General features: G+C 41.1%; 1 protein-coding gene across 1 annotated transcript in view; it reads left to right on the top strand.

Annotated features, from left to right (window-relative positions):
• LOC137425813 (uncharacterized) overlaps positions 1–22,395 on the top strand; it is a 173,689-nt gene that overhangs the window by 125,648 nt on the left and 25,646 nt on the right. Inside the window, exons 38-45 of the mRNA XM_078775191.1 lie at positions 6,464–6,565; positions 8,650–8,751; positions 10,847–10,948; positions 13,033–13,134; positions 15,235–15,336; positions 17,421–17,522; positions 19,622–19,723; positions 21,807–21,908. Of these exons, the coding sequence (XP_078631317.1) occupies positions 6,464–6,565; positions 8,650–8,751; positions 10,847–10,948; positions 13,033–13,134; positions 15,235–15,336; positions 17,421–17,522; positions 19,622–19,723; positions 21,807–21,908 (816 nt within the window). The remainder of the gene's footprint in view (positions 1–6,463; positions 6,566–8,649; positions 8,752–10,846; positions 10,949–13,032; positions 13,135–15,234; positions 15,337–17,420; positions 17,523–19,621; positions 19,724–21,806; positions 21,909–22,395) is intronic.

Raw genomic sequence — 22,395 nt, 5'->3', positions numbered from 1 at the left:
ACCAATGAATGCTGGCAGACGGGAAGCCCGTTTAACGTCCATCCGAGAGCTGGCACAAACAATGATGAATCGCCCTTCCTGTGAAACATCGAAATGACAGTTTATAGCTGGGTCAGGATTCAAACCCAGACTTCACAGCTTGGAGGCGAGTGTTCTTGCCTTTAGGCCATGCTGTCATCCTGGCATCATCAATGTCTATCTGAGATGCAATGCAGGCTAAAGGACTATTATATAGGGTTTGGAAAATTGATAATGTTTATTTTTCTAATTCCTCAGAATGTTTCTTTTTCTGATCCACCCCACCCCCTTAAATGAAGTGGTATACCTGCCACTTGTATTCCATCGAAGAGTATGCTCTGCAGTACAAAATGCAGGCATTAGTTTGTTATAAACTGTAAAAGAATATTTTTTATTTCCATCCCTGTTTACAAAGTAGTAGCAGATATTTATGAGGAGTGATTGGTTATCGATAATTTAACTGGTGAGAGACATGACGGTCATTTAATTTATAATCGTGGGTACTGTTACTGAGACTGCAAGTATGAAATTACTATTTGAGTTTACAAGAATTGCTAGCGAGGTACCCATGCTACGCACGGGTGAGGAGCTGGAAGCAAACAAACAATGTGGAAACGGTAAATGCTAATCCATGGACCAATAAATTCCACATTCCTGTGCCACCTGTAGTCGAACATCAAGCATGGACAGCAAGTTCATGAAGGACTTGCACAAAAAACGTTCCTGTTTGAAAGGTTCTGTGCCCACTCAATGGCGAATCTGCATATGGCGATCCACGAATGTCACGGTTGGAAAATAGAAACCCTCACATCATTTCGTCATTCATTTTTTTTTTTTTTTTTTTTTTTTTTTTATACAAGGTCGAGGCTCGTGAAAGAGCGAACATTAATCACACAGAAAGACAAACCGACACATAAAACATATAACATAGGGAGCGGTAGACAAGATGGGGAGAGAGGGGGAAGGACACAAACACAACATTTGAGAGCAGGGACCGAGAGACATGGAGACATCGAGAGATCTGAGAGAGGGCGAGGGCTTTGGGGGGGGGGGGGGGCGTGGGAAGGGGGCGGTGGGAGAGGTATAAAACATATGGACACTGCCAGGACTTCCAGGAAAGAAGTTGGAATTTCAAACAAGGTGGATCTGGGGTGAATTAGCGGGGGTAGAAAAGATCAAGGTTTTGGATGGGGGAAGATAAGAGATGGTGGTGAACAGCTGTTTTAAAGACCTGGAGGGAGGAGTGGGATTGAAGGGAGTGAGGGAGTTTGTTCCAGAGGCGGGAGAAAAGAGGAATGAAAGAGTGAAGGTGACAAGAGTTGAGGCAATCTTGGGACACAAGATTTAGAGGCAAACACAGAGTTGAGGCATTCAGCTTTTTCACGTGCGGAGTCAGCAGAGAGCCGAGATTTCGGCAGTTTAACCATCAGAGGGTTGCTGGCAGATCTTGTGCGACCTGTAGGAATATTTGGGGGACAGAGCACAGAGAGAGCTGGGGGTGCAAGGCCGGAGAGGAGTCGGTAGAAGACAGAAAGACCACCTACCTGCCTGCGGTGAGTGAGTGAAAGGCCCTCAGAGATAGCTTCATCGCGGGAGATTCCAATAATTCTGAAAGCTTTGGTTTCAACAGCGTGAAGCCGAGCTAGGTGTGAGGCAGGAGCACCGGCCCATAGGGGAGAACAGTATTCCATTGAGCTGCGGATGAAAGCCTTGTATGTGGTGAGGAGCTCAGGTGTGCCGAGGAAGGACTTCGCACGACGGAGGATGCCCAGTCGGCGACTGGCTTTGGAGGCCAGCTTGGAAATGTGGTTTTCCCAAGAAAGATCATGGCAGATAGTGAGACCCAAAATCTTGAGCGACAGAACTTCTTGGAGAGGATTGTTGAGAAAGTAGATGGGAGGGTTGTCCAGTCGATCTTTTCGGAGAGACATAGTAAGAGTGTGAGATTTGTCAGGATTGAAAGACATGTTCCACTTGTTTGACCAGTCTGTGATTTTGTCCAGGTCTTCAGAGAGTGAGGAGGCAGCAGACTGCCGATCTGAGGGAAGAGGAATGGAGCGGCAGAGAGTGGAGTCATCAGCAAAGAGATAGAGAGGATTTTCGAGAGAGTCAGAGAGATCATTGATGAAGACCAGAAAAAGCACGGGGCCCAGAACACTGCCTTGGGGAACTCCAGCCTGAACAGGAAGAGGAGATGAGAGAAACCCATTCAGGGCCACACGTTGACGACGACTAGAGAGGAAGTCCGCCAGCCATGCGTGGAGATTTCCATGGATACCAAAGGAGGAGAGTTTGGTGAGCAGAGCGGGGTGCCAGACCGTGTCGAAGGCACGTGATATGTCGAGGGAGACAGCTCTAATTTCCTGTTTGGCATTGAGGACCTCCATCCATTGTTGAGACAGCAGAAGCAGCATGTCCAGAGTAGAGTGACCTGGTCTGAAACCAAATTGATGATCAGAGATCAAGCCATTGGAGAAGAGGAAAGATTTCATATCCGAAGCAATGATGGATTCCATGACTTTGCTGATAATTGGGAGAAGGCTGATTGGTCTGTAGTTGCTAGGATCTGTTTTTGCACCTTTTTTGTGCAAAGCGGTGATGTTGGCTGATTTCCAAGCAGATGGCAGTTGACCTTGAGCAAAAGAGAGGGTGAAGAGAACAGAGAGAGGGTGAGATAGAGCAGCAGAGCAGGATTTTAGCACCCGTGGGCTGATGCCGTCGGGTCCAGTTGCAGAATCAGAGTCGAGGGTTGACAGAAACTTTTCCACCTTGTCAGGAGGAAAGGACACGGAGTCCAGGAGCAGCAGGGTACGACTGGGTATGGTGGGTACAGAGAGGGATGGGTTTGGGACACAAGATTTAGAGGCAAACACAGAGTTGAGGCATTCAGCTTTTTCACGTGCGGAGTCAGCTGTGTAGCCGTTTGAGGTAAGGGAGGGGATGGAGGGGGAACAAACACCAGAAACGGATTTGACCAGACGCCACCAGGATTTGGAAGAGGGAGACAGATAAGAGAGTTCGGTCTTGAGAACGGAGAGATATTGTTTCCTGGCTCTCCTGAGGGTGGACACACACTTGTTTCGGGCTTTGTGAAAGGAAATGAGATTTCCTTCCGTTGGATTTGCTTTCCAGGAGACGAAGGCAAGTTGTTTCTGGGCAACAGCCTCACCACAAGATTCCGTGTACCATGGACGGGAGGAAGGGTATGACAACTGAAGACGAGATGGGATAAATCTGTGCATGAGAGAGAGCAATTTACTTTGGAAGAATTCCCAGGATGAGTTGATGTCAGAGGTGGTAGAGATGGGAGACCAGTCCAGATGATTGATGGCTGCTTGAAGACCGTGCCAGTTGGCCTGAGTGAAATGCCAGACTCGTCGACGCTGAGCAGGCTCCCTGAGGATGGTCAGAGAGATGTCCACTTTAACAAGGACATGATCAGATGATCCGATCGGAGCAGAAGAAGAGCAGCAGACATTTTCAGGGAAGTTAGTCATAACCAAGTCCAGAAGAGAAGATGTTCCGTTGACTGAGATCCGGGTCGGGAAATTGACAGATTGTGTCAGTCCCAGTGAGTCGCAGAAGTCCTTTGCTGAGGAGCCATGGCTGGTGAGAGAGGTACCCACACCCAGCCAACTGGCATGATGACAGTTGAAATCACCACATATGAGGAAGAGAGAGTTGGGATGAGTAGATAGAAGTTGGTCCATATCATCAGACAGCGAGATGTAGATGGAGTCATCACTGTTTGGTGGATGGTACAACACACATATGAACAAGAGGTGGGAGCGAAGGGGAAGCCGTAGCCAGAGGTATTCCTGGGGGTGAGGTGGAGAGAGTGCAGTGCAGGGCGAGTGAGGAAGAGAGTTTTTGATAAAGATAGCAACCCCGCCTCCAGGACGAGGCTCAGGTCTATCATACCGGAGGAGGGAGTAGCCCGGGAGAGATACTATGGAATCAGAGACATCATAAAGGAGGAAAGTTTCTGTTAAGCAGATCACGTCTGGTTTGACAGAAGCAACCTGTATGGAGAGATCAGTTAAGTTTGAACGAAGGCCCCGGATGTTTGAGGTCCATACCGTTAATGAAGAGGAAGGGGGAGCATCAGATACAGAACAGGGGGGAGGAGGGGTAGGGTAAGATGTGGAAGAGGTGGAAGAGGTAGGGAGAGCTGTTGAAGGTGTGTCAGAGATTTCAGAATAGCTCGGAGAAAGGGAAGGATGGGGCGGACAAAAGGTTTGATGGTGATTGGGTGAGCCACAATGAGGTGTTATTTGAGGAGGGGGAAGAGTGAGGCAGAAGGTTGGGGGAGATGGAGGTGAGAGTTTGAAGGGGGAAGAAGCGGGGAGGACGCTTTGAGGAGGGGGAGTGAGAGGGGGGAAATTGAGAAGCAATGAGGGTGGGGAGATTTGAAGGGGAGGGGTGAGGGGGGAGTTTGGGAGGGAAGGGGCAAGGGGAGGGATTTGAAAGGGATGGGATATGGGGGAGATTTGGAGGGGAGGGGTGAGGCAGGAGTCTAGGAGGGGAGGGGCGAGGGGGCGTCTTGGCGGGGAGGGGTGAGGGGGTAGTTTAGGAGGGAGGGGGCAAGGGGGGAGATTTGAAAGGGATGGGTGATGGGGAAGATTTGGAGGGGAGGGGTGATGGGGAAGATTTGGAGGGGAGAGGTTATGGGGAAGATTTGGAGGGGAGGGGTGAGATTGGATTTTTGAAAGTGTACGATTTATGGGAAACGAACATTTATTGCAAAATGAGTTGCTTGTGACCTTCGAGTTAAAAATACGTTTAAGGACGCTGGATGGAGGATGGAGTGCAGGAGAGTTTAGGGAATGTAGAAAAAAGGCACTATAGGAGATGGATATTTTTTTTGGGATGAATTGATTTGGTGAGCAAGTCGAAAGCAGCCTTTTAAAGAAGAAGAAGAAAAAGGTGTTATAAAATATGACGGAATACATAACTTGAGGGGAAAGTGTAAACATTGAAGGTTAATGAGTGAAAACTATCTGGGGAAATGGGGGAGAAACACGTGGTCGAAGAACGAACGAACGAATAAGAATGAATAAACGAATGAGAACAGAGAAGGAAAATGTTTTTTTTTTGTTTTTTTTTTTTGAGTTGAGATTTACACAAGGAAGTAGGCTATGGGTGAAAAGACTGGGAATACAGAGAACGAAAGTTATTGGATCACAAAAGACGGACCACTGAGAGAAAAACAAAGCCTCAAGGTTGTACAGTGCACACTGTACAAGGCCTCAAGACACGACACGGCAAACAGACGATCAATTTATGAAAGATAAACACCGAGAAACAACCAAAGTTGCACACAATAACTTCACACACCGAAAGATAAATACAGTTTCGACAAAATACAATTGTGAACAGACTTAACTTCGAAAAACGTGGAGACCGTGTGGAGCTTCGAAAATCCCTGCCGCCGTCTCCAAGATCTCCAAGATCCAAGCTCAATTTGAACTCAATATCCCTATTTTCATTCCAAACAGCATAACTCCAATCACAAATTGAATAGCATTTCGATAAAATATATATATATATTATATATATATATACTTTTACGAACACTCGTGACAAAACAAATATTTAAATCCGTGCTGATGTTACATCCGGATTTGGAGCAGTTCCGTTGGGTTGGAAATTCAAAATCATAATTGTATTCCCTAAATTCCAAATAACATTCCAATCATAAATTGATACTGCAGCAAAATACTGTGTTAAATGACGATTGTATGGAGATATTATCAAACCAGCTCGTTGTCGTTATGTGTTTACTTCTGGATTCGTGGCAGCTCTGTATCGAGTCAATTTCAAAATCATAATTTCATTGAGGAATTTATGAAACCTGCTACCGACCTTACAACATCCGCTGGGAACCCAAAACGTTCCACAGAAAGTTTGGTGGGGCTAACCCCAAAGGGAATAGTTTGGGGATGGATGGACGAACACTCCTGTTTATAATCGAGATAAACTAGGTTTTTCTAAAGAAATGCTTTTCACATTGTCATCTCATTCTTAGAGTTCTTACTGTTGGCAATGTATCATAAACTGTTTATAGCAATGTTATTTCCCAGCAAACAATTATTTCACGCATTTTGGATAGATTAGTTGGTGCTCATTATTAAGATTTCTATCTGGGTTTGATTCCCAATGGATTTTGATCCAATTTTAAAATTACCGCTTTACATCAGCAGTATGGGCAAAGTACGCTGCGTGCCACCCTTCACCTGTTTTGTTTGCATCATGATTGTTGATTTTAAAGTTCCTACACTATATATTTTAAAGTGTGGGCAAATGCACTGCCTGCAGTATTTGGGAGGTCTTGTGTGAAGCAGCACGGATAAGATGGCCCAAATGGCTTCCTCCTGCACCTAACTTCGAATTTATTTGTATTTCAAAAATATCCTTCACAAAGTCTCATGATTTATTTGTGCAGGTACAACACCAGGAGTAACTCCAGTCTCTGCCAATGTTACAACATCTCAACCAGACACAAATGGAACAACTCACAACGTATCTACAACCCCCACATCCACAGGTAAAACAAGCATCCTATCTGAATCAACAACAGGTATTTCGTTGAAATGCATGTTCTACTCCACCCCTTCGTTTTAGCTGTTAAATTCTCCCCTGATACTGCATCTGAGAGATTTGTTTGCGGTACAAAGTGCAGGATTGCTTAAACTAATGTGGCAACGAATTTTATATTCATGCTTTTTGCTGGTCAGGGCAGGAATTTGTAAATTGGTACTGGTGCCGGCGATCGATTGGCTTCACTTTGTGAAGAACACCATGGGATATTTAACTTCCACCAATGAATGCTGGCAGACGGGAAGCCCGTTTAACGTCCATCCGATAGATGGCACAAACAATGATGAATCGCCCTGCCTGTGAAACATCGAAATGACAGTTTATAGCTGGGTCGGGATTCAAACCCAGACTTCACAGCTTTGAGTCGAGTGTTCTTGCCTTTCGGCCATGCTGTCATCCTGGCATCATCAATGTCTATCTGAGATGCAATACAGGCCAAAGGACTATTATATAGGGTTTGGAAAATTGATGGTTTATTTTTCTAATTCTTCATAATGTTTCTTTTTCTGATCCACCCCTCACCCCCTTAAATGAAGTGGTATACCTGCCACTTGTATTCCATCTAAGAGTATGCTCTGCAGTACAAAATGCAGGCATTAGTTTGTTCTAAGCTGTAAAATAATATTTTTTATTTCCATCCCTGTTTACAAAGTAGTAGCAGATATTTATGAGGAGTGATTGGTTATCGATAATTTAACTGGTGAGAGACATGACGGTCATTTAATTTATAATCGTGGGTACTGTTACTGAGACTGCAAGTATGAAATTACTATTTGAGTTTACAGGAATTGCTAGCGAGGCACCCATGCGAGGAGCTGGAAGCAAACAAACAATGTGGAAACGGTAAATGCTAATCCATGGACCAATAAATTCCACATTCCTGTGCCACCTGTAGTCGAACATCAAGCATGGGCAGCAGGTTCATGAAGGACTTGCACAAAAAACGTTCCTGTTTGAAAGGTTCTGTGCCCACTCAATGGCGAATCTGCATATGGCGATCCACGAATGTCACGGTTGGAAAGTAGAAACCCTCACATCATTTCGTCATTCATTTGAACTCAATATCCCTATTTTCATTCCAAACAGCATAACTCCAATCACAAATTGAATAGCATTTAGATAAAATATATATATATATTATATATATATACTTTTACGAACACTCGTGACAAAACAAATATTTAAATCCGTGCTGATGTTACATCCGGATTTGGAGCAGTTCCGTTGGGTTGGAAATTCAAAATCATAATTGTATTCCCTCAATTCCAAATAACATTCCAATCATGAATTGATACTGCAGCAAAATACTGTGTTAAATGACGATTGTATGGAGATATTATCAAACCAGCTCGTTGTCGTTATGTGTTTACTTCTGGATTCGTGGCAGCTCTGTATCGAGTCAATTTCAAAATCATAATTTCATTGAGGAATTTATGAAACCTGCTACCGACCTTACAACATCCGCTGGGAACCCAAAACGTTCCACAGAAAGTTTGGTGGGGCTAACCCCAAAGGGAATAGTTTGGGGATGGATGGACGAACACTCCTGTTTATAATCGAGATAAACTAGGTTTTTCTAAAGAAATGCTTTTCACATTGTCATCTCATTCTTAGAGTTCTTACGGTTGGCAATGTATCATAAAATGTTTATAGCAATGTTATTTCCCAGCAAACAATTATTTCACGCATTTTGGATAGATTAGTTGGTGCTCATTATTAAGATTTCTATCTGGGTTTGATTCCCAATGGATTTTGATCCAATTTTAAAATTACCGCTTTACATCAGCAGTATGGACAAAGTACGCTGCGTGCCACCCTTCACCTGTTTTGTTTGCATCATGATTGTTGATTTTAAAGTTCCTACACTATATATTTTAAAGTGTGGGCAAATGCACTGCCTGCAGTATTTGGGAGGTCTTGTGTGAAGCAGCACGGATAAGATGGCCCAAATGGCTTCCTCCTGCACCTAACTTCGAATTTATTTGTATTTCAAAAATATCCTTCACAAAGTCTCATGATTTATTTGTGCAGGTACAACACCAGGAGTAACTCCAGTCTCTGCCAATGTTACAACATCTCAACCAGACACAAATGGAACAACTCACAACGTATCTACAACCCCCACATCCACAGGTAAAACAAGCATCCTATCTGAATCAACAACAGGTATTTCGTTGAAATGCATGTTCTACTCCACCCCTTCGTTTTAGCTGTTAAATTCTCCCCTGATACTGCATCTGAGAGATTTGTTTGCGGTACAAAGTGCAGGATTGCTTAAACTAATGTGGCAACGAATTTTATATTCATGCTTTTTGCTGGTCAGGGCAGGAATTTGTAAATTGTTACTGGTGCCGGCGATCGATTGGCTTCACTTTGTGAAGAACACCATGGGATATTTAACTTCCACCAATGAATGCTGGCAGACGGGAAGCCCGTTTAACGTCCATCCGATAGATGGCACAAACAATGATGAATCGCCCTGCCTGTGAAACATCGAAATGACAGTTTATAGCTGGGTCGGGATTCAAACCCAGACTTCACAGCTTTGAGTCGAGTGTTCTTGCCTTTCGGCCATGCTGTCATCCTGGCATCATCAATGTCTATCTGAGATGCAATACAGGCCAAAGGACTATTATATAGGGTTTGGAAAATTGATGGTTTATTTTTCTAATTCTTCATAATGTTTCTTTTTCTGATCCACCCCTCACCCCCTTAAATGAAGTGGTAAACCTGCCACTTGTATTCCATCTAAGAGTATGCTCTGCAGTACAAAATGCAGGCATTAGTTTGTTCTAAGCTGTAAAATAATATTTTTTATTTCCATCCCTGTTTACAAAGTAGTAGCAGATATTTATGAGGAGTGATTGGTTATCGATAATTTAACTGGTGAGAGACATGACGGTCATTTAATTTATAATCGTGGGTACTGTTACTGAGACTGCAAGTATGAAATTACTATTTGAGTTTACAGGAATTGCTAGCGAGGCACCCATGCTACGCACGGGTGAGGAGCTGGAAGCAAACAAACAATGTGGAAACGGTAAATGCTAATCCATGGACCAATAAATTCCACATTCCTGTGCCACCTGTAGTCGAACATCAAGCATGGGCAGCAGGTTCATGAAGGACTTGCACAAAAAACGTTCCTGTTTGAAAGGTTCTGTGCCCACTCAATGGCGAATCTGCATATGGCGATCCACGAATGTCACGGTTGGAAAGTAGAAACCCTCACATCATTTCGTCATTCATTTGAACTCAATATCCCTATTTTCATTCCAAACAGCATAACTCCAATCACAAATTGAATAGCATTTAGATAAAATATATATATATATTATATATATATACTTTTACGAACACTCGTGACAAAACAAATATTTAAATCCGTGCTGATGTTACATCCGGATTTGGAGCAGTTCCGTTGGGTTGGAAATTCAAAATCATAATTGTATTCCCTCAATTCCAAATAACATTCCAATCATGAATTGATACTGCAGCAAAATACTGTGTTAAATGACGATTGTATGGAGATATTATCAAACCAGCTCGTTGTCGTTATGTGTTTACTTCTGGATTCTTGGCAGCTCTGTATCGAGTCAATTTCAAAATCATAATTTCATTGTGGAATTTATGAAACCTGCTACCGACCTTACAACATCCGCTGGGAACCCAAAACGTTCCACAGAAAGTTTGGTGGGGCTAACCCCAAAGGGAATAGTTTGGTGATGGATGGACGAACACTCCTGTTTATAATCGAGATAAACTAGGTTTTTCTAAAGAAATGCTTTTCACATTGTCATCTCATTCTTAGAGTTCTTACTGTTGGCAATGTATCATAAAATGTTTATAGCAATGTTATTTCCCAGCAAACAATTATTTCATGCATTTTGGATAGATTAGTTGGTGCTCATTATTAAGATTTCTATCTGGGTTTGATTCCCAATGGATTTTGATCCAATTTTTAAATTACCGCTTTACATCAGCAGTATGGACAAAGTACGCTGCGTGCCACCCTTCACCGATTTTGTTTGCATCATGATTGTTGATTTTAAAGTTACTACACTATATATTTTAAAGTGTGGGCAAATGCACTGCCTGCAGTATTTGGGAGGTCTTGCGTGAAGCAGCACGGATAAGATGGCCCAAATGGCTTCCTCCTGCACCTAACTTCGAATTTATTTGTATTTCAAAAATATCCTTCACAAACTCTAATGATTTTTTTATGCAGGTACAACACCAGGAGTAACTCCAGTCTCTGCCAATGTTACAACATCTCAACCAGGGACAAATGGAACAACTCACAACGTATCTACAACCTCTACATCCACAGGTAAAACAAGCATCCCATCTGAATCAACAACAGGTATTTCGTTGAAATGCATGTTCTACTCCACCCCTTCGTTTTAGCTGTTAAATTCTCCCCTGATACTGCATCTGAGAGATTTGTTTGCGGTACAAAGTGCAGGATTGCTTAAACTAATGTGGCAACGAATTTTATATTTATGCTTTCTGCTGGTCAGGGCAGGAATTTGTAAATTGTTACTGGTGCCGGCGATCGTTTGGCTTCACTTTGTGAAGAACACCATGGGATATTTAACTTCCACCAATGAATGCTGGCAGACGGGAAGCCCGTTTAACGTCCATCCGAGAGATGGCACAAACAATGATGAATCGCCCTGCCTGTGAAACATCGAAATGACAGTTTATAGCTGGGTCGGGATTCAAACCCAGACTTCACAGCTTGGAGGCGAGTGTTCTTGCCTTTAGGCCATGCTGTCATCCTGGCATCATCAATGTCTATCTGAGATGCAATACAGGCCAAAGGACTATTATATAGGGTTTGGAAAATTGATGGTTTATTTTTCTAATTCTTCATAATGTTTCTTTTTCTGATCCACCCCTCACCCCCTTAAATGAAGTGGTATACCTGCCACTTGTATTCCATCTAAGAGTATGCTCTGCAGTACAAAATGCAGGCATTAGTTTGTTCTAAGCTGTAAAATAATATTTTTTATTTCCATCCCTGTTTACAAAGTAGTAGCAGATATTTATGAGGAGTGATTGGTTATCGATAATTTAACTGGTGAGAGACATGACGGTCATTTAATTTATAATCGTGGGTACTGTTACTGAGACTGCAAGTATGAAATTACTATTTGAGTTTACAGGAATTGCTAGCGAGGCACCCATGCGAGGAGCTGGAAGCAAACAAACAATGTGGAAACGGTAAATGCTAATCCATGGACCAATAAATTCCACATTCCTGTGCCACCTGTAGTCGAACATCAAGCATGGGCAGCAGGTTCATGAAGGACTTGCACAAAAAACGTTCCTGTTTGAAAGGTTCTGTGCCCACTCAATGGCGAATCTGCATATGGCGATCCACGAATGTCACGGTTGGAAAGTAGAAACCCTCACATCATTTCGTCATTCATTTGAACTCAATATCCCTATTTTCATTCCAAACAGCATAACTCCAATCACAAATTGAATAGCATTTAGATAAAATATATATATATATTATATATATATACTTTTACGAACACTCGTGACAAAACAAATATTTAAATCCGTGCTGATGTTACATCCGGATTTGGAGCAGTTCCGTTGGGTTGGAAATTCAAAATCATAATTGTATTCCCTCAATTCCAAATAACATTCCAATCATGAATTGATACTGCAGCAAAATACTGTGTTAAATGACGATTGTATGGAGATATTATCAAACCAGCTCGTTGTCGTTATGTGTTTACTTCTGGATTCGTGGCAGCTCTGTATCGAGTCAATTTCAAAATCATAATTTCATTGAGGAATTTATGAAACCTGCTACCGACCTTACAACATCCGCTGGGAACCCAAAACGTTCCACAGAAAGTTTGGTGGGGCTAACCCCAAAGGGAATAGTTTGGGGATGGATGGACGAACACTCCTGTTTATAATCGAGATAAACTAGGTTTTTCTAAAGAAATGCTTTTCACATTGTCATCTCATTCTTAGAGTTCTTACGGTTGGCAATGTATCATAAAATGTTTATAGCAATGTTATTTCCCAGCAAACAATTATTTCACGCATTTTGGATAGATTAGTTGGTGCTCATTATTAAGATTTCTATCTGGGTTTGATTCCCAATGGATTTTGATCCAATTTTAAAATTACCGCTTTACATCAGCAGTATGGACAAAGTACGCTGCGTGCCTCCCTTCACCTGTTTTGTTTGCATCATGATTGTTGATTTTAAAGTTCCTACACTATATATTTTAAAGTGTGGGCAAATGCACTGCCTGCAGTATTTGGGAAGTCTTGCGTGAAGCAGCACGGATAAGATGGCCCAAATGGCTTCCTCCTGCACCTAACTTCGAATTTATTTGTATTTCAAAAATATCCTTCACAAAGTCTCATGATTTATTTGTACAGGTACAACACCAGGAGTAACTCCAGTCTCTGCCAATGTTACAACATCTCAACCAGACACAAATGGAACAACTCACAACGTATCTACAACCTCCACATCCACAGGTAAAACAAGCATCCTATCTGAATCAACAACAGGTATTTCGTTGAAATGCATGTTCTACTCCACCCCTTCGTTTTAGCTGTTAAATTCTCCCCTGATACTGCATCTGAGAGATTTGTTTGCGGTACAAAGTGCAGGATTGCTTAAACTAATGTGGCAACGAATTTTATATTTATGCTTTCTGCTGGTCAGGGCAGGAATTTGTAAATTGTTACTGGTGCCGGCGATCGTTTGGCTTCACTTTGTGAAGAACACCATGGGATATTTAACTTCCACCAATGAATGCTGGCAGACGGGAAGCCCGTTTAACGTCCATCCGAGAGATGGCACAAACAATGATGAATCGCCCTGCCTGTGAAACATCGAAATGACAGTTTATAGCTGGGTCGGGATTCAAACCCAGACTTCACAGCTTGGAGGCGAGTGTTCTTGCCTTTAGGCCATGCTGTCATCCTGGCATCATCAATGTCTATCTGAGATGCAATACAGGCCAAAGGACTATTATATAGGGTTTGGAAAATTGATGGTTTATTTTTCTAATTCTTCATAATGTTTCTTTTTCTGATCCACCCCTCACCCCCTTAAATGAAGTGGTATACCTGCCACTTGTATTCCATCTAAGAGTATGCTCTGCAGTACAAAATGCAGGCATTAGTTTGTTCTAAGCTGTAAAATAATATTTTTTTTTTCCATCCCTGTTTACAAAGTAGTAGCAGATATTTATGAGGAGTGATTGGTTATCGATAAATTTAACTGGTGAGAGACATGACGGTCATTTAATTTATAATCGTGGGTACTGTGACTGAGACTGCAAGTATGAAATTACTATTTGAGTTTACAGGAATTGCTCGCGAGGTACCCATGCTACGCACGGGTGAGGAGCTGGAAGCAAACAAACAATGTGGAAACGGTAAATGCTAATCCATGGACCAATAAATTCCACATTCCTGTGCCACCTGTAGTCGAACATCAAGCATGGACAGCAGGTTCATGAAGGACTTGCACAAAAAACGTTCCTGTTTGAAAGGTTCTGTGCCCACTCAATGGCGAATCTGCATATGGCGATCCACGAATGTCACGGTTGGAAAGTAGAAACCCTCACATCATTTCGTCATTCATTTGAACTCAATATCCCTATTTTCATTCCAAACAGCATAACTCCAATCACAAATTGAATAGCATTTAGATAAAATATATATATATATTATATATATATACTTTTACGAACACTCGTGACAAAACAAATATTTAAATCCGTGCTGATGTTACATCCGGATTTGGAGCAGTTCCGTAGGGTTGGAAATTCAAAATCATAATTGTATTCACTCAATTCCAAATAACATCATTCCAATCATAAATTGATACTGCAGCAAAATACTGTGTTAAATGACGATTGTATGGAGATATTATCAAACCAGCTCGTTGTCGTTATGTCTTTACTTCTGGATTCGTGGCAGCTCTGTATCGAGTCAATTTCAAAATTCATAATTTTATTGAGGAATTTATGAAACCTGCTACCGACCTTACAACATCCGCTGGGAACCCAAAACGTTCAACAGAAAGTTTGGTGGGGCTAACCCCAAAGGGAATAGTTTGGGGATGGATGGACGAACACTCCTGTTTATAATCGAGATAAACTAGGTTTTTCTAAAGAAATGCTTTTCACATTGTCATCTCATTCTTAAAGTTCTTATGGTTGGCAATGTATCATAAAATGTTTATAGCAATGTTATTTCCCAGCAAACAATTATTTCACGCATTTTGGATAGATTAGTTGGTGCTCATTATTAAGATTTCTATCTGGGTTTGATTCCCAATGGATTTTGATCCAATTTTAAAATTACCGCTTTACATCAGCAGTATGGGCAAAGTACGCTGCGTGCCACCCTTCACCTGTTTTGTTTGCATCATGATTGTTGATTTTAAAGTTCCTACACTATATATTTTAAAGTGTGGGCAAATGCACTGCCTGCAGTATTTGGGAGGTCTTGTGTGAAGCAGCACGGATAAGATGGCCCAAATGGCTTCCTCCTGCACCTAACTTCGAATTTATTTGTATTTCAAAAATATCCTTCACAAAGTCTCATGATTTATTTGTGCAGGTACAACACCAGGAGTAACTCCAGTCTCTGCCAATGTTACAACATCTCAACCAGACACAAATGGAACAACTCACAACGTATCTACAACCCCCACATCCACAGGTAAAACAAGCATCCTATCTGAATCAACAACAGGTATTTCGTTGAAATGCATGTTCTACTCCACCCCTTCGTTTTAGCTGTTAAATTCTCCCCTGATACTGCATCTGAGAGATTTGTTTGCGGTACAAAGTGCAGGATTGCTTAAACTAATGTGGCAACGAATTTTATATTCATGCTTTTTGCTGGTCAGGGCAGGAATTTGTAAATTGGTACTGGTGCCGGCGATCGATTGGCTTCACTTTGTGAAGAACACCATGGGATATTTAACTTCCACCAATGAATGCTGGCAGACGGGAAGCCCGTTTAACGTCCATCCGATAGATGGCACAAACAATGATGAATCGCCCTGCCTGTGAAACATCGAAATGACAGTTTATAGCTGGGTCGGGATTCAAACCCAGACTTCACAGCTTTGAGTCGAGTGTTCTTGCCTTTCGGCCATGCTGTCATCCTGGCATCATCAATGTCTATCTGAGATGCAATACAGGCCAAAGGACTATTATATAGGGTTTGGAAAATTGATGGTTTATTTTTCTAATTCTTCATAATGTTTCTTTTTCTGATCCACCCCTCACCCCCTTAAATGAAGTGGTATACCTGCCACTTGTATTCCATCTAAGAGTATGCTCTGCAGTACAAAATGCAGGCATTAGTTTGTTCTAAGCTGTAAAATAATATTTTTTATTTCCATCCCTGTTTACAAAGTAGTAGCAGATATTTGTGAGGAGTGATTGGTTATCGATAATTTAACTGGTGAGAGACATGACGGTCATTTAATTTATAATCGTGGGTACTGTTACTGAGACTGCAAGTATGAAATTACTATTTGAGTTTACAGGAATTGCTAGCGAGGCACCCATGCGAGGAGCTGGAAGCAAACAAACAATGTGGAAACGGTAAATGCTAATCCATGGACCAATAAATTCCACATTCCTGTGCCACCTGTAGTCGAACATCAAGCATGGGCAGCAGGTTCATGAAGGACTTGCACAAAAAACGTTCCTGTTTGAAAGGTTCTGTGCCCACTCAATGGCGAATCTGCATATGGCGATCCACGAATGTCACGGTTGGAAAGTAGAAACCCTCACATCATTTCGTCATTCATTTGAACTCAATATCCCTATTTTCATTCCAAACAGCATAACTCCAATCACAAATTGAATAGCATTTAGATAAAATATATATATATATTATATATATATACTTTTACGAACACTCGTGACAAAACAAATATTTAAATCCGTGCTGATGTTACATCCGGATTTGGAGCAGTTCCGTTGGGTTGGAAATTCAAAATCATAATTGTATTCCCTCAATTCCAAATAACATTCCAATCATGAATTGATACTGCAGCAAAATACTGTGTTAAATGACGATTGTATGGAGATATTATCAAACCAGCTCGTTGTCGTTATGTGTTTACTTCTGGATTCGTGGCAGCTCTGTATCGAGTCAATTTCAAAATCATAATTTCATTGAGGAATTTATGAAACCTGCTACCGACCTTACAACATCCGCTGGGAACCCAAAACGTTCCACAGAAAGTTTGGTGGGGCTAACCCCAAAGAGAATAGTTTGGGGATGGATGGACGAACACTCCTGTTTATAATCGAGATAAACTAGGTTTTTCTAAAGAAATGCTTTTCACATTGTCATCTCATTCTTAGAGTTCTTACGGTTGGCAATGTATCATAAAATGTTTATAGCAATGTTATTTCCCAGCAAACAATTATTTCACGCATTTTGGATAGATTAGTTGGTGCTCATTATTAAGATTTCTATCTGGGTTTGATTCCCAATGGATTTTGATCCAATTTTAAAATTACCGCTTTACATCAGCAGTATGGACAAAGTACGCTGCGTGCCACCCTTCACCTGTTTTGTTTGCATCATGATTGTTGATTTTAAAGTTCCTACACTATATATTTTAAAGTGTGGGCAAATGCACTGCCTGCAGTATTTGGGAAGTCTTGCGTGAAGCAGCACGGATAAGATGGCCCAAATGGCTTCCTCCTGCACCTAACTTCGAATTTATTTGTATTTCAAAAATATCCTTCACAAAGTCTCATGATTTATTTGTACAGGTACAACACCAGGAGTAACTCCAGTCTCTGCCAATGTTACAACATCTCAACCAGACACAAATGGAACAACTCACAACGTATCTACAACCTCCACATCCACAGGTAAAACAAGCATCCTATCTGAATCAACAACAGGTATTTCGTTGAAATGCATGTTCTACTCCACCCCTTCGTTTTAGCTGTTAAATTCTCCCCTGATACTGCATCTGAGAGATTTGTTTGCGGTACAAAGTGCAGGATTGCTTAAACTAATGTGGCAACGAATTTTATATTTATGCTTTCTGCTGGTCAGGGCAGGAATTTGTAAATTGTTACTGGTGCCGGCGATCGTTTGGCTTCACTTTGTGAAGAACACCATGGGATATTTAACTTCCACCAATGAATGCTGGCAGACGGGAAGCCCGTTTAACGTCCATCCGAGAGATGGCACAAACAATGATGAATCGCCCTGCCTGTGAAACATCGAAATGACAGTTTATAGCTGGGTCGGGATTCAAACCCAGACTTCACAGCTTGGAGGCGAGTGTTCTTGCCTTTAGGCCATGCTGTCATCCTGGCATCATCAATGTCTATCTGAGATGCAATACAGGCCAAAGGACTATTATATAGGGTTTGGAAAATTGATGGTTTATTTTTCTAATTCTTCATAATGTTTCTTTTTCTGATCCACCCCTCACCCCCTTAAATGAAGTGGTATACCTGCCACTTGTATTCCATCTAAGAGTATGCTCTGCAGTACAAAATGCAGGCATTAGTTTGTTCTAAGCTGTAAAATAATATTTTTTATTTCCATCCCTGTTTACAAAGTAGTAGCAGATATTTATGAGGAGTGATTGGTTATCGATAATTTAACTGGTGAGAGACATGACGGTCATTTAATTTATAATCGTGGGTACTGTGACTGAGACTGCAAGTATGAAATTACTATTTGAGTTTACAGGAATTGCTCGCGAGGTACCCATGCTACGCACGGGTGAGGAGCTGGAAGCAAACAAACAATGTGGAAACGGTAAATGCTAATCCATGGACCAATAAATTCCACATTCCTGTGCCACCTGTAGTCGAACATCAAGCATGGACAGCAGGTTCATGAAGGACTTGCACAAAAAACGTTCCTGTTTGAAAGGTTCTGTGCCCACTCAATGGCGAATCTGCATATGGCGATCCACGAATGTCACGGTTGGAAAGTAGAAACCCTCACATCATTTCGTCATTCATTTGAACTCAATATCCCTATTTTCATTCCAAACAGCATAACTCCAATCACAAATTGAATAGCATTTAGATAAAATACATATATATATTATATATATATACTTTTACGAACACTCGTGACAAAACAAATATTTAAATCCGTGCTGATGTTACATCCGGATTTGGAGCAGTTCCGTAGGGTTGGAAATTCAAAATCATAATTGTATTCACTCAATTCCAAATAACATCATTCCAATCATAAATTGATACTGCAGCAAAATACTGTGTTAAATGACGATTGTATGGAGATATTATCAAACCAGCTCGTTGTCGTTATGTCTTTACTTCTGGATTCGTGGCAGCTCTGTATCGAGTCAATTTCAAAATTCATAATTTTATTGAGGAATTTATGAAACCTGCTACCGACCTTACAACATCCGCTGGGAACCCAAAACGTTCAACAGAAAGTTTGGTGGGGCTAACCCCAAAGGGAATAGTTTGGGGATGGATGGACGAACACTCCTGTTTATAATCGAGATAAACTAGGTTTTTCTAAAGAAATGCTTTTCACATTGTCATCTCATTCTTAAAGTTCTTATGGTTGGCAATGTATCATAAAATGTTTATAGCAATGTTATTTCCCAGCAAACAATTATTTCACGCATTTTGGATAGATTAGTTGGTGCTCATTATTAAGATTTCTATCTGGGTTTGATTCCCAATGGATTTTGATCCAATTTTTAAATTACCGCTTTACATCAGCAGTATGGGCAAAGTACGCTGCGTGCCACCCTTCACCTGTTTTGTTTGCATCATGATTGTTGATTTTAAAGTTCCTACACTATATATTTTAAAGTGTGGGCAAATGCACTGCCTGCAGTATTTGGGAGGTCTTGTGTGAAGCAGCACGGATAAGATGGCCCAAATGGCTTCCTCCTGCACCTAACTTCGAATTTATTTGTATTTCAAAAATATCCTTCACAAAGTCTCATGATTTATTTGTGCAGGTACAACACCAGGAGTAACTCCAGTCTCTGCCAATGTTACAACATCTCAACCAGACACAAATGGAACAACTCACAACGTATCTACAACCCCCACATCCACAGGTAAAACAAGCATCCTATCTGAATCAACAACAGGTATTTCGTTGAAATGCATGTTCTACTCCACCCCTTCGTTTTAGCTGTTAAATTCTCCCCTGATACTGCATCTGAGAGATTTGTTTGCGGTACAAAGTGCAGGATTGCTTAAACTAATGTGGCAACGAATTTTATATTCATGCTTTTTGCTGGTCAGGGCAGGAATTTGTAAATTGTTACTGGTGCCGGCGATCGATTGGCTTCACTTTGTGAAGAACACCATGGGATATTTAACTTCCACCAATGAATGCTGGCAGACGGGAAGCCCGTTTAATGTCCATCCGAGAGATGGCACAAACAATGATGAATCGCCCTGCCTGTGAAACATCGAAATGACAGTTTATAGCTGGGTCGGGATTCAAACCCAGACTTCACAGCTTTGAGTCGAGTGTTCTTGCCTTTCGGCCATGCTGTCATCCTGGCATCATCAATGTCTATCTGAGATGCAATACAGGCCAAAGGACTATTATATAGGGTTTGGAAAATTGATGGTTTATTTTTCTAATTCTTCATAATGTTTCTTTTTCTGATCCACCCCTCACCCCCTTAAATGAAGTGGTATACCTGCCACTTGTATTCCATATAAGAGTATGCTCTGCAGTACAAAATGCAGGCATTAGTTTGTTCTAAGCTGTAAAATAATATTTTTTATTTCCATCCCTGTTTACAAAGTAGTAGCAGATATTTATGAGGAGTGATTGGTTATCGATAATTTAACTGGTGAGAGACATGACGGTCATTTAATTTATAATCTTGGGTACTGTTACTGAGACTGCAAGTATGAAATTACTATTTGAGTTTACAGGAATTGCTAGCGAGGCACCCATGCTACGCACGGGTGAGGAGCTGGAAGCAAACAAACAATGTGGAAACGGTAAATGCTAATCCATGGACCAATAAATTCCACATTCCTGTGCCACCTGTAGTCGAACATCAAGCATGGACAGCAGGTTCATGAAGGACTTGCACAAAAAACGTTCCTGTTTGAAAGGTTCTACACCCAGTCAATGGCGAATCTGCATATGGCGATCCATGAACGTCACGATTAGAAAGTAGCAACCCTCAGGTTATTTCGTCATTCATTTGAACTCAATATCCCTATTTTCATTCCAAACAGCATAACTCCAATCACAAATTGAATAGCATTTAGTTAAAAGATATATATACTTTTACGAACACTTGTGACAAAAAATAATATTTAAATCCGTGCTGACGTTACATCCGGGTATGCAGCAGTTCCGTACGGTTGGAAATTCAAAATTATAATTGTATTCACTCAATTCCAAATATCATCATTCCAATCATAAATTGATACTGCAGCAAAATACTGTGTTAAATGACAATTGTATTGAGATGTTATCAAACCAGCTCGTTGTCGTTATGTGTTCATTTCTGGTTTTGTGGCAGCTCTGTATCGAGTCAATTTCAAAATCATAATTTTATTGAGGAATTTATGAAACCTGCAACCTACCTCACAACATCCGCTGGGATCCCAAAACGTTCCACAGAAAGTTTGGTGGGGCTAACCCCAAAGGGAATAGTTTGGGGATGGATGGACGAACATTCCTGTTTATAATAGAGATAAACGAGGTTTTTCGAAAGAAATGCTTTTCACATTGTCATCTCATTCTTAGAGTTCTTACTGTTGGCAATGTGTCATAAAATGTGTATAGCAATGTTATTTCCCAGCAAACAATTATTTCATACATTAAGGATAGATTAGTTGGTGCTCATTATGAGATTTATATCTGGGTTTGATTCCCAGCGGATTTTGATCTAATTTTAAAATTGCCGCTTTGCATCAGCAGTATGGACAAAGTACGCTGCGTGCCACCCTTCACCTGTTTTGTTTGCATCATGATTGTTGATTTTAAAGTTCCCACATTATATTTTAAAACGTGTGGGCAAATGCACTGCCTGCAGGAGTTCGGAGATCTTACGTGAAGCAGCACGGATAGGATGGCCCAAATGGCTTCCTCCTGCACCTAACTTCGAATTTATTTGTATTTCAAAAATATCCTTCACAAAGTCTCATGATTTATTTGTGCAGGTACAACACCAGGAGTAACTCCAGTCTCTGCCAATGTTACAACATCTCAACCAGGGACAAATGGAACAACTCACAACGTATCTACAACCTCTGCATCCACAGGTAAAACAAGCATCGCGTCAAAATCAACAGCATGTATTTTAATGTAATGTGTCTTCTAAGTAATAATAAAAAAGAGATTTCGTTAAATTTCCTTTCCAAATTCAGAACATATCGGTGCTGGTATGTTGCACTTCAGATCAAACTTTCCAATGCAACCAGAGGCAGTTTTAACATCAAAAACAAGTTTTCCAAAACATCAACGCAAACACAGAAAACAACAAAAAATACACTGCCTGCAGTAGTTGGGAGATCTTACGTGATGGCTTCCTCCTGCACCTAACTTCGATTTTATTTGTATTTCAAAACTCTCCTTTGCAAAGTCTTATGACTTCTTTATGCAGTTGAAACACTTGGACAAGCCACAATCTCTGTAAGTGATATGACAACTCAGCTGACGTTTGGAGCTACAACTACAATTAAGATACAAGATGAGAGTTATAATTACAATATATAATTACAATATAATTATATAATTACAATACAAGAT

Source organism: Myxine glutinosa, chromosome 4 (genome assembly GCF_964187855.1).
Source record: "Myxine glutinosa chromosome 4, kmMyxGlut1.1, whole genome shotgun sequence".
Classification (NCBI taxonomy): Eukaryota; Metazoa; Chordata; class Myxini; order Myxiniformes; family Myxinidae; genus Myxine; species Myxine glutinosa.
Note: the sequence above shows the minus strand (reverse complement) of the source record. Positions and strands in the feature narration are given on the sequence as shown.